Raw genomic sequence first — 14,309 nt, forward strand, 5'->3', positions numbered from 1 at the left:
TTTTTTGGTAAGTTTTTTTTACCATTTTACCTTTAGTTGAATTACTTGAATGAAAAGGACGACAATGTGCTTTTGTCGAGAATTAGACATTGAAAACTCAAATTGGTTACTTGAAAATGAGCTTGTAAAAAGCGAAGAGTTTTATAGAACGCCAAGGCTAAATCAATTACTCAGAGCAGTAGGTTTTAACGGTTTGAAAAATACACTAAGCGGATTGCATACATAAGTCTAACAAAGATACATAGCTATCGATATCTACTTATGACACTTCCTTCTCTAAATAGTATAAATTAAAGTCGCTTCTCGTGTCTGTCTGTTTGTGAGCTTAGTTCTTCTAAACTACGCTACGGATTTTTATAGAGTTCTCACTATCATTTAGAGTATTTCTTCCGGAAATATTATACACGCATATTAAATTTATAGAAAGTAAAGAAAAGTCAATATTTAAAATCAAGTCGTTAAAAGATATTTTCGGGCGCTTATATTGCCACCGCTGGCTAAATCTTATAAAATGCATCAAAATAATGTAGGGGAGACCTGTACAAAATCGTATACCGGGGTAAAACCGTATTTCTCTATAAAAGCTATATTTCTTTAAATATTCCCGCCACGCATTCCGCCCATGTTAGGCCCCCAAATCAACGCAAGTCAGCAGAAACTTGTCAAAACAAGCCTGCCCGATGGCGAGATAATACGATTATTTAGTTTTTCGGTGATCTGATCTAATTTTACGGATATTGAAATAATTAATGGTGAAGTTTATATCATTTGCAGGTGAGTGACATATCACATACTATAATTATGTATATTTTAAATTTGATTACGTCAAACATTTGGGTGATTTTCATGACAAGTTTAACATTTGTGAAAGAATGTGCGAATAGAAGTTTCTCCGGCACAACCGTACGGGGTAAAACCGGCCAGTATACGATTTTGACCCGCAGTATTTTCGTTGAAGCATTTTTTTATTTGTTTACAGACGTTATCATCGTACCTCGTAATTACCAACGCCACAAATAAACTTGTTGCTGTCAACTTCCAGCACGCCACAAATTGACCAAATGCCATCAACATCCACTGCGTCACAAATAAATTCGTTGCCGTCAATTTCTAGTTTGCTCCAAATTTATCAGATGCCTTCAATATCTAGTGCTTCACATAATACCTCTAATTCACTTCAAATGAATCAGATGTTAACTCTTCAGATATCTCCAGCGGATATTATGCCAACTCCTAGAGTAAATATGGATCAAAGAAGAAAAACCTATCACCGTCGAGGAAAAACGGCAATGTAATTACTTCGTCTCCATATAAAAATAAATTACTGCTTAACATTTCTACTCGAAACAAGAAAAATCCACCTAAGATGAATGTAGATAAGCCCACAAAATAATTGCACAAGAATCCCTCCAGTCAAAGCAATAAAAACGGTCAACGATATTTGCTTATATTGTTTAGGAGAGTATGGCCCGAGCCATGTGGATCAAGGATGGATGCAATGCACCACGTGTAAGCAATGGGCTCACGAGGGATCCCCAGGTTGGGGACCCGAGAAGTTGCATAAATTCAAATGCAACCGTTGCTAGGTTTTCCGGGGCAATACCGTATATGGTATACGGTTTTACCCACCCCCCGGGGCAAAACCGGAAAAATTAGAGGTTTTGTGTTTTTTTTTTTAAATACATATTTGAATAAGATTTTCGTTATTTTTTCTATTATGTTTTGTTCCTTGTTAAATTTATAAATATAAATAATTATTATCAACTTTGTTTTATTTTTAATTACTGAACTACAGAGCTTCTGCCTTAGCTATACGGTTTTGGACAGGTCTTCCCTACTACGGAATTGTATAACTTTAAAAATCCACTACGTTATATGTCTATCTCCTAAGGATGACTCCCAGCAGCGCCTATAAGTGTGTATATAAACGTCTGGCTCACTCGAACGCAAACGGAATATTTAGTTTTTATAACTTTACAATTTTTACTCAGAAGAAACATAAAAGACCTACCTACGAGAAATTCCAAAAGATCATATTTATATTAAAAAATATAACATGGATAAAAATTGCACGGTAAGCATTTAAATTCAAATTTTAGGTGGGTCAATCTATACCTATCACCGATGATTTTGGATGGGTCAATCTGTACCTATCACCAATGATTTTAGGTGGGTCGATCTGTACCTATCACCAATTATTATAGGTGGGTCAATCTGTGCCTATCACCAATGATTATAGGTGGGTAAATCTGTACCTATCACCGATGATTTTAGGTGGGTCAATCTGTACCTATCGCCGATGATTTTGGGTATAATTCTATCTAATTTTTTAATGGTCATATGAATTTTTTAGTATAATGGGTTGATAATCATATAAGGTCGCGTATATCAGAATGCATCCATTGAAAATTTCCAGCTACTTTTTTTTTCTTATAACAGCAGAACTACAAATCAAAACTAGGAAAAATAATAATGATAATAATAATAATAATAATGATTTATAGGCCCTGTTAGAAGTTCTACCGAGCCGAACCCTCTGATATGAAAATATCTGGAGTCGGTGAATTTTTTTTTCCTATTTGATCTCTGGTGAGTTGACGTGTTGTTGTTCTTGTATTGTTTTGTATTTATTTGACTTATATGATGTACTTGCATTGTGTTGATTGATTAGCTGATTATTTGTGGAAAAGTGAGTGGAAGGGTTTAGTTTTTCCTATGGGGAAGATTTAACCCGGACAACAAAATCTGATACATAATAAAAAAATTAAGAAAATAAATTAAAAAAACTTTTTAATAATAATATGTGAAATAAATTTATTTCAAATAAAAATCATACAATAAAACATGCGGAAACTTTGACTAGCCAACTAGGAATGGATGCTGTTTTAGGCCAGTCATAAAATCAATCTTTTGACGGCCTCCGTGGTCGAAGGAGAAGGCTCTCGACAACAAGCTGGAGGTTGCAAATTCAAATCTCGGCCTGGGCAAGTAAATTTTATTTGAATAATTTTCATTATTTCACAAATTACTCATTTAAAATAATGTATAGTGTATTTACGATTCGATTTTCTAACCATCATTCAGAATTGAAACGTGCTTGAAATGGCTTAGGCCTTGTTTGGTGACCAGTTTGATGAGCCAGGTACTTTTCTACCTTCCTTTTCCTTATTTTCTTCTCCTCTCCATTACCTTCAGCCTCAAAAATACCCAAATCGGGGATGACGGTTTGGAAAGTTGAGACTCTTGTACGGTTTCACATTAAAACAAATTGTTAAAATGTTACTTACGATGCATGATAAAACAACTGTTATTGAAATGCCGGAACAAAGCACCTTGATTCACTCTTGTCTTCAATAAGAATTATTAATATTTTAAAAAATTTTAGAAAAAAATAATCTAATTGAATTTGAGACTGAAAATTAATTTTAAAAATCCAAACGCTTTTAATTGACCATGAATCTAACATATTCTTACAACTTCTTGAGATGACAGCTTGCTTTGCGCCAGTAACAGAAATAATCGGCACCCCTTCATAAAACCGAGATCCTGGTCTGGTTAAGAACTCAAAACCACATCAGAGCTATTCTGGAAATTCAAATCTTGCGCATTAAATATGCGCATGCAATTAGAATTAGCGGATCCCAGAGATGATGCACCGTTGCAGTTCTGACGTCTCCGAATCCGTTCTGTTCCGACACGGTTCGTTGCAGTTTCATATTAAACGAATTAGTTGCGCATTGCACTTCTGCGGTCTGCCATTGTTCGCAAAGTTAGCCCAACTCATTAAATTTATTAATCAGCTACTTTTATACTACTGCCAAGCAGTGGCGTACCGCGATTTGCAGCAAATCCAATTTTTGGTATTTAGCATTACAATTAATTTTTGCTATTTAGCATTACAATTAACTACTAGTGGGTTTTCTTTTTAAAATGTTGGTGACATTTGCCACACAAATAAACAAATAATTTAATTTCGTGCAGCTGGGAATATCTACGAAATTAATAAATTACTATTACAGTTCCTTGCAAAATAAAAATATCTCGAGTGGATTTAAAAAGATTGATTCCCTAAACTGAATTAATTTATTAACTGAGGAGAACTTCTATGTTTATGATTTATACACGATGTTGAAGTAAAAAAACCACATTTTTCGTAATTCCAAATAATTTATTTATCGTTTAATTATCAGTTAATTATTATTAATTTATTTATACATTATATCAATTTAAGTAAAACTAGTTAACGTATACTCGGCATTTCTTGGAGTTCATTTACTCCAAGGGTTTGAGGTAAAATTTGAGGTTGTGAATTCTAGTAAACTGGGTATATGAGGTAGAAATCATATTATTGTTTAGAAATAAAAACAAGTTTATTTTTTAAAATAAATTCTTACACCATAACAGAGCTGGGGTGATCGCGGTGGAAATGAATGGGAGGTAATGGCCTATTGAGGATCTTGGGGGAGAGATGCGGTTCATTTTGTCATTATGTAATGTCACCACAGGTGTAATCCCATCCCATCCCATCTTTTAGAGATTTTTCACCCCCTGACTCTCAGAAGTGTTAAGTTAACACACCATTTGCCGTATCCATTCTCACTGATATTAGCAACCAATGTTTAAGCCGGTCATTTATCATATTAAAAATCATTAATATTATTCTACCTGGTCACTTTAAAATCCACTCTGATTACATTGAAAATATTCTCAAGATTAAACTCGGTCTATCTACAGAAATCTAAAATTACAACCACTTGATGAAAGAATTAAAATTTCTTAAAACTTTCAGATAGAATACTTAATTCCTACTTAAATTTAATATTTAAATAGTTATTTTTTTACATTTCGTCGTTGGGAGCATTGACGTTTTTTTGAATAATCTGTTGTTTTTAAATGATTCATTTTTATTAAGAATAGTTTGTTTGCGATTTTTTAATTTTGTGCATAGAAGAAGTAGAATGTATGTAGCTTTCTGACTTTAAATTCGTAAATCAGATCAGATGATTTAAATAGAATTATTTTTAATTTTATTTTTTGTGTCATGTAAAGCACAAAAGCGGTTTTGTGTGTTTTTATAAGTTCCACCATACATTCCATATACATCACATGTTTGTAATATCACACATGGACGTAAAATAGTACCATTTAATTAAAAAAGTTAAAAAGGGAAAAAGAGGTAGCATTAAGGCGAGCGTGCACAAAATATACTATTGTAGCCCTTTCCAGTCAATTCAAAAATATTGTAAAATGTAGTGGGTGACGGGATAGTTATTTCTGCGTAATTTTGGTAGATCTAATATAATAATGTATATTAAAGAATACTTTTCAATGATTACCTATTATAGAGTGATGTAAAAAAGCAACTTAGATATCATACAAAACTTTCATTTGAGGTGAGAGTATTAATCCCCGCTGGAACGAGAGTGTAAGGGATGTAAAATTACCTACTTCATTTTACCTCATTCCACTTTAAAACCGTAGAAATATATACTAAAATAAATATATACTAAACGTTATCTACCCCTAATCTTGTCACATATAAACATCATTGTTTCAGTGATAGTATATTCAATCTTAAGATAAGTTGCTTCAAAAAGCTAAAACTGGTCTAGTAAAAAAAGTTAACCGTTTTGAATTAATGAAACAAACGTCACGAAACGCCCATGCAATCGACTAGTAAAAGTTGACTAGTACATCTGGTGTTTGCGAGAGATATAATACTGAAGGTGGAACGCTGAGGAAGCTGAATTCTGCACAATAGATGTGGTCTCATATATCAATGCGGGACAATGTTCGCAAGTTTCATCTGCATAATTTTAAGGAATTGCGGATGCAGCTTTGCGCCACCATCCCTTATTTATTCATCCCCTTCAAGTGCAAAATGAAGGCGGCTTCCGGGGGAGCACATAATTTGTTAATGTCAACGGTTTGAAGGCTCATATTTCCGTGAAGTACCTCATAATCTTACCTTAAGTATATTGCAAGGCACGAGGAAAATATATATTAAAGAAATTACATTTTCATTTTTACATGTCCCTGTATCTGACGAAGGAATAACGATTTCACAACGCCACCAAGCTGCATTTATATTTAAAAATTACTAACAAATGTTGTTAATCTGGTGAAATTATTTGTTTTCCCGTTAAAAACGATAACGAATGATTTGAAATATTTCATAACAAACTATCAGTAAAGTTCGAATATGTTAAAAGGAAATTGGAATACCTATTTTTGCATCTTGTCCATTGCATTTATTTGGACAAGGATACCTGCGTGAACACATATTCAGATATATTCTGAATGACAAATATTTTATTGGGAAATAGTCATGTAGTCACATTTTTAATAGTATCTTGATAAAAACAGCCGAACTTATTTTTCTCCGTGCAGTTTTTTAAAAAGTTTATTCATTTTGAACTAGGAAGCCTGTAGAAAATAGTAGGATGTGTTAAGTTGAAAGTACTTAAAAATATTTTACTCCGAATCATTGCGTTTAGTTTTAAAAGGAGTAGCTTATGAAAATGATAGTATTTCAAAGAAGCATATAAACGTTTCTTCCTTCTTTTAATTCATCTTAGCATCTGCAAAGCATTTGGAATTTTGAAAAACAGGTGATGAATAAAATAAAATAAATATTACACTTTGAGCTTTTATTTATAAGGTTATTAAAAAAATATTCATTTATCAATATAATAATTTCGGTCTCATCTTTATCGCTTAGGATAAGTACTTCAAAGTTCATCGAATTTGAATAATTTCAGGCATCGCGCAGTGATATTTCAATAAACTAACCCACTCTTTCACCAACAACCGAAATGATTATGTTTATAGATCTACGTTTGTATTAAATTCAGTAGAATGGTAGATCATACTTTGAATGTATTTTTTCTCCCTTATACGCATAAATATTAGGGTATCTAGTGATTTCAATAATGTCAATACTGTAAAAACATTTTATGTGTCACTAGTAAGGAGTCATGTAGAATACAATTCCACGGTTTGGTCCCCAAATGATGAGGTTCATTCACATGCGATTGAAAGAATCCTTTGCAATTTGCAATGCAATTGTTTAACACGTAAAAAGTAAAGTGAGGAAATCTGTAATTAGTTTCTCAGTAGGGTATATTACACATGTACAAACAAACAATATTGTAACTGTTGAGTATACTAAAAAAACTCTGGGTTCTCAAACTCTTATTAAAAAAAAAAATTCAACTTTAGTGTGATAGATCGACAATGGGATCCGATTCCTTATTTAGCAGGCTGTTGGAATAATCTGGACCCCAACCTTTAAGTTCCCAACTTATTGATTGTATCTTTGGTCTCTGTAATACTCGACAGATTAATGCTCTATGGTAATCTAATAGACTACTTATAGTGTCATCTATGGGTGATCTCTTACACTAATATCAAGTATATTACAGTCTTGAAACTTACCTGTTCTACCCACACGTTCGTTGTCATTATCTGGTTCTTCAAGTTCTGAAACAAAGAAATGCAAACAATATTAATTGATGAATTCCTTTGATTTTTTTTAGTAAGAATTGGAAATAATTTTAGAACATTCTAACATTAAGATTTAACAATGAATGGTTGCAAAAAAACTAAAAAATATTTTAAGGGGTGTAATATATGGATAATGATACTTGGTCTTTTACTGATATTTATTGGGGAGCTGCTTGTAACAAAAGAGAGACAATCCTAGTATGCATCGCCTTTTATAGCATCCCGCAAGCATGCTATCCCGCTTGCACTTACAAGCATTCATACAAACCCACAAGGGGATTTACTGAACACACAACAATGAATTCCGAATGTAATGTAAAGTCTATTTTATTTATTTATTGGACAATTTGTATAGCGCCACTTATGCAGTATGCGTTTAAAAATAACAAAAAATGTTCGAAAGGGATATATATGTAAATATGAATTTTTGAGGGACTGCGTCAGTGTAAAAAAAATCGATAATAATTAATTGGCGTAGTAGAAAATATTTACCATAGCATGACTTATTAAAAAAATAGCAAAAATAAATCTGTACTGATGTCTAAATATTTTGGGAAACACTGTGATTTTTTTCATACCTGCGTATAAAATGTCAAATCGGGTAAATTTATTACATTTACCGTTTCGGCTCGCCAAATACAAATACAGGTTGTTCGGGGGTAAAGTGCGCTAACTCCTGGAGGTGATTCAACAAGATGAAGAAGTAAAAAAGTATCGTGATTTTTAACCAACAATTAATTTTTTTACCTTAAAACGTTGGAATTTCGAATTTTTTTTTTTTACTTCTAAAATTATGTTGAATCACACACCGAATTGAGCGCACATACCCCCAGACACCCTGTACACTATCTTAAAAAATAATATAAATTTTTCTAGAGTTTAAAATATTTATATATGCAAAGAAAATATGTAAATTAAACGGTGGAAATTCTAAATGCAGGGGCTTAAGTCTTAAATAAGTAACTAATGGGTTTAAATGAAGAAGAAGATGGTTTGAAAGGGAGATGTATAAATAAAAAGGCATAAGTAAAGATATTTATTGAAGATACTTTTAATTTTTTTATTTAATGTTTAACCGAACTAGAGTCCCAACTGAAGCCAGTGAGACTATATCATCCCCATTTTGGGTATTTTGTAAAGCTGTAGGCATTGGGGAGGGGTAAGAGATCGGGAAGAGAAAGGTGGGGAAGTTCCTGGCTGTTCAGATTTGGTCCCCAAACGCGGCCTAAGCCATTTCAAGCAACGTTTTATAACTGAATGGTAGACTTACGCAGGGCGATACATCTTCCAATGTGGCCCGCTGAAAATATGCTACATATTATTTTTAATGATATATTTGTGAAATAACACAAATTAATTGAATAAAATTTACTTGCGCACGTCGGGATTTGAACCCGCGACCTCCATCTTGCTAGTCAAGAACTTTATCCCTCGACCACGGAGAAACCGTCGAAAATTTGGTAAACGTGCAAAAATCTCTCAACAAATGTCTTTCTAATGGAACTGTAATCTATCTTTTTTCTTCTTCTCCGACATTAAGGGCCCGTGTAGTAAGCCTTTAAAGATGGTTTGAAAATGAGATATGTAAATACTAATGTTAGAGGGAGCACGCTTATATCAAAAATCGATAACAATTATGCGAAAATGGAGAAAATATTTAATAAAACACGTCTCGTTTGAAATCTCTCGACAAAAAATGTTCTGCTCTCTGAGCAAAAATCTCTCAAGTTTCATTTAAAGATACACTGTGAATTTTTTCATGCCTATAACATAGTAAAAAACAAAACGCGTATTTAATCATTTTAGGAGCTTGTTTTGCGATTTTTGTGGAAATAAAAAAATTTACCTTACTAAGGCTATTTTCTCCCACGTCTTGGTTGGCGTTTGAAATATTTTTTTCTTAAACTTACAATAATTTCAAAATGACAATAGAAATATATTTACAGTGTATCTTAGGAAACCATATGAAATTTGCATTTATTATTTTATTATTTATTATGGCTGAACATTAATATCGTTGCCTTGGTCAAAGGCATCCTTACAATTATTACACCCCAGTTGGCAATAAAGACGGACCTTTTCTTCGGAGCTGAATGCAATCATTTTTTGGGAGATTTTAAAATAAACAAAATAATAATCAAGGGCATCGGAAAGTAGGTAATTAAGGCAATGCACTACGTCATGTAGTATTTTAAATTGAGCCGCTATCAATAACAACCCTTACGTAGATGGCAATAAGGTTTAAATTCGTTTAACACCATCCGGCTGTTTTGATTTATGCAAGAAAAAAACATGGCCAAAAAGTGCCTTTTATTTTATTTTGTGGATGTTCAGTCATTAATATTTTTTTTTTTCGATCGTTTTATAAAAAACTTAATTTGCGACGTTAAACAATAAAATCATAACCCAAAATAGGTTCGTAAGTAGGAGATTTTGAACTTTAAAGCAGTTTTCATAGGCCTTATACATTATTTTTTTCTGGGCTTATAAAAAGATTTATCTAAAAAATACTCGATTATTTCAAAGACCAAGATGTATTTTACTCGCAGTATTTTATTAAAGCATCTGAAACATTTCTAGGCGACCAAATTTTCAAACCAAAAACACATGATTTTGCATTACTACGTATGGCATCGCCTTCAACACAACACAAACGAACCGACAAGTAAGCATATATTTAACAGTGAGAAATATTTTTTTTAATCCTAGAATTCGCAAAATCATTGAATGACACTGTGATTATAAAATATCAGGCTGTTAGATAAATTATTTTATTTGGGATTTTACTTATTAAATTATTTTATTTGGGATTTTACTTGTTTGCAGACGTGGGGGAAAATTTTATGTTAAAAATGGTAGAAAATGAATCTTACGTCTAAATTATTTACAATAGGTACTGTCGCATTCATGCTGGAATGAACAAGCAATAATGATGCTCTCGAGATAATCCTAGAGAAGATTTCGTAGTTTAGATTCCTAAACATGATCAAGTAAACAAGTAAGTATATATAGTGGGTGCCCAGTGCCCACGACTGTAAAGTTCTTCGCAAACTTTTAACTTCTCGTTTGGCAACACAAAAGCGTAGACCCAATGGATATAGAAGTTTGTACTTAACAAGACTGGGTACTCATTTTGAACTGTTGTGCGGGAAAAGTTTGTAGCAATACTCAGACACGAGGATTTATGTAGTTTTCTGAAATTAGTCGCGTATTGTAGGAGAAAGACAACATTGGATTTGAAAGAAACTTGGAAGCATCTATTTAGCTCTTTTCAATAAAGAAGTTATAAGGAATACGAAAAAACTTGAGCTAAGTAATTTACTACAAAAGGTGGAACTACAGGGTTTTCCAATAAGAGGTGTTATTTTGAATAGCCCACTATTTCGGTAGATGTTACTTTTGAAGCTGTCATTTTTTAAAATTTGACAAGTAGAAACTATGCCATTAATAAAAATGGAACGATACACGCTTCAACAACGCATTAAAATTATTAAAATTCACTAGAGTGAATCAAATGCAAATCATCTTGAGTGATGAGGCCCATTTCCACCTCGGTGGCTCGGAGGCTGGAGCAACAGTTACGGTGAATGGATTGCGCTATCGAGATAAGATTAATGATTTTTGGATGGTATTGATCTGGACAACGTTTCCTTTCAACAAGACGGTGCTACGTGCCACACAAGCAACGAAACCATTGATCTTTTAAGATTGATTATCAAAATAACACCTCTTATTGGAAACCCTATATTATTAAGTGACTCTATTGAGTCATAATGTTCATGTTTATTTTAAGGATTCTTTAGTTATTTTTCTTTATACTGGTCGAGGGGTAAGGCTCTCAACTTGCAAGCCGGGTTATAAGAGTAAGTAATAAACAATGGAGCATACATTAATTTTGGAGGCGGGTTTGGCGATTTAGCAAGGGGTGGCCGAGTTCATTCAGAGTGTGTTCAGGATGCCCCTGCCCGCCAGTTGCCTGGCGTGCCAGATCGGGAGAGGTTGGTTTGAGGAGACCCTTCGACCTATTCAACTGGTTTCTCGAACTGTCGACATGCGCCCCAGCGAAAGGAGTATAAGAACCACCACACAGTATCCCCAAAGATAACATAGACCGTGAGAGAAATTATTTTCCTCAGGGCTTCTTGTATGGAGTTGGTGTAAAAAACTTACAATGGTTTAAAATTATTTGTAATAATGTTTTAAAAAAATCAGTAATTTAATATTATGATACGAAAACAATCGTTCAGAATTATTTTAAACATCGAATAGTAATTTGACAATGTCGATATGATTAGTATATTCATTTGCTAAAAATGTAGGCAAGGAATTGGTGAGTTTGCCTTTTAATTTTTTTGCGAACAAATTGAACAAAGTTCTTATGCCTAGTACGTTCTCTTATGTTGACTAGACTCAGTCCACGTCAGGAAAGTTCCAAATGTTTGTTGATATTGTAATTGTAATTCAATGGTTTAAAAAGAAATTTTAGTTACATTAAAGATTCCCATCCTTATGTTTATATTTTATCAAACTTACGTTTTAAGAAATTTCCAAGTTTTAATGTTATTTTTCAAGTAATTCAAGAGAAGACACAATGTTGATTTTAATGGTAAAAAGCAGTGGATAGATAGAAAATGTGAATGTTGCGTAACACGTAATAACAAAATTTACAAAAAAGGGTTACAACACATTATTTTAAAAATAAACCATGCTAAATAAAATATACCCTCCTAGTTTGCCAAATGCGGCAAACTACCGAAGCAAAGTGTTCCCAAAAATACCCCTTAAAGAGTCTCTCTTGGATTAAATCAATCCTCCATCCCCTAACACAGACATTGCACTGTTTTAGGGTTGCCATAACCGTTTACCCTAATGGAGACCTACCCATAAACACGTCTAAAATAAGAGTCTTCAGAAAGATGGCGTCCAACAACGTCTCGTAATGAGTACAATTTGGCTTGAAGCACGGGCCCAGTGCCAGCCCGGGCACAATGGTTCTAGTTATATAATTGTGCAGTAAATTAATTACACATCCCAGCGTCAGTGGGCGGAGGGTTCTGGTGGCGATCTGGGGGTTGGGATATCCCGGAGCGTGAGAGGTCTGCAGGACCCGAGGGGGGGACTAAAGGATGTGGAGTGGGTAGGCCAAGAGGATTTGGTGGTGGGGATGTCTATAGGATGTGGGGATGGAAGGTCGAAAGGACCTGGGAGTAAGGGAAGTCTACAGGACCTGATGGGAGGGGTTCTAGATCGACTGGACTGAAGCGCTAACTGGGTTAGTCAGGTTTAAAGGAACTATCGTGATATTCAATTGATTTAATGTTATAAGTCGTAAAATAAAAACTTTTCAATAACATCGAAAGTATATATCGAATACCGAACTATATACCGAATATACACTGAATATTATACATCGAACCGAACTTCTATCCCTTATCATTTTTAACATACCTTTGAGACGTACACGACATACAGCACTACTCCACACGCATAATTACAAAATATAGCATCTAATTCGCAAATTAACCGTGCTCTTGACACATTCAGTACATTTGTCAAAACACCAACATCGACATTTTTTTGGATTCTCTACCCAAATTTAAAATGAGCAACATATCAATGATGTAAACTTTTCATACCTCCCACATACACACACACCTATTCACAAGTAATAAGTACATATAAGATATTACAAGGAAACATATCACAAGTACCCACCTTGAGATATTTAATATCTGTAAATTGTTTCATCACTGTAACCAATGTACTGTAACTTCAACAATATAAAATAAATAAATAAACATCTTACTAAATTCATTGGTTGTTTATATCCCATTTTAAAAAGAAAATGATCAACAAATGTCTGTAAATGCTAAACGCCAAAACAAACATAACCTCAAAGATCAAATCAACTCATTAGAATGCATTTTACCTACGCCATCTTTCTTTCACACCTCCCACGCTGATTTGGTCAGAGCAGATCGGCGTTGGGAATCGTAGTATTGTTTTTCGTGTAAGAAGTTTCTGAAGCATTGATTTTCATAGATAAACGGTATGGGTTCTAAGTTGTCTAGATATCGTACGTGGGCCCAATGTGTTCTTATATTAAGTCATCTATTCCAAATAGCAAACTTGTACAAGATAAATTGTTATTTAATACATTTAGATCAATGAATGTTCGTTACAAATGATAAATATTGTCAAATATTGAGAGAAATTATTTAAAAAAATATATCCATTTGGTGAAATTCTATCAAAAGTGCTAATTTCAATATCTTTCGGCAGGCCCGATGTCTGGAATTAGTCGGACTATTGTACCTTTTATGTGAGGAATGGCTGACGTAAAAGGGGAAAAGATTAGGTCATGGTGCGCTCTGATAAATAAATACAACATCGTAAAACAAATAAGTGGCTGATTAATTCTTAACTGTTAAGCATGCTAAAAAAATTACATAACTTAAAGAAGAAGATAATAATAATAAATCTAAGCGAAACATGAAACAGAACAATAAAAAGATAACGGTCTCAACTGGGAATCGAACCTAGAATCTCTGTTTTACCGAGACAACATATTTAACCATTCGATCATTGAGATATAATTATTATACGTCATTTTTGTCGGTCTCATATTTCAAATTCAGAATTAATAGTATTATCTTGCAACTAATTTTACGCATATTTTCTTCGTCAAATGATATATTACATAGATGGCTATAACCTTCAAAAGTAATTGAAAGAAAATTTGGTCTAATAGAAAATCAAAATTACATTGTTCATCGTTCATTATTTTTAAATTAAGCCTAGAA

General features: G+C 33.3%; 1 protein-coding gene across 1 annotated transcript in view; it reads right to left on the reverse strand.

Annotated features, from left to right (window-relative positions):
• The window catches only part of nAChRalpha1 (nicotinic acetylcholine receptor alpha1), a 136,913-nt gene that overhangs the window by 51,586 nt on the left and 71,018 nt on the right, over positions 1 to 14,309 (reverse strand). Inside the window, exon 3 of the mRNA XM_089642541.1 lies at positions 7,438 to 7,482. Within this exon, the coding sequence (XP_089498667.1) occupies positions 7,438 to 7,482 (45 nt within the window). The remainder of the gene's footprint in view (positions 1 to 7,437; positions 7,483 to 14,309) is intronic.

The sequence above is a fragment of the Hesperophylax consimilis genome, chromosome 2 (assembly GCF_061612785.1).
Source record: "Hesperophylax consimilis isolate HC1 chromosome 2, BYU_Hcon_1.0, whole genome shotgun sequence".
NCBI lineage: Eukaryota > Metazoa > Arthropoda > Insecta > Trichoptera > Limnephilidae > Hesperophylax > Hesperophylax consimilis.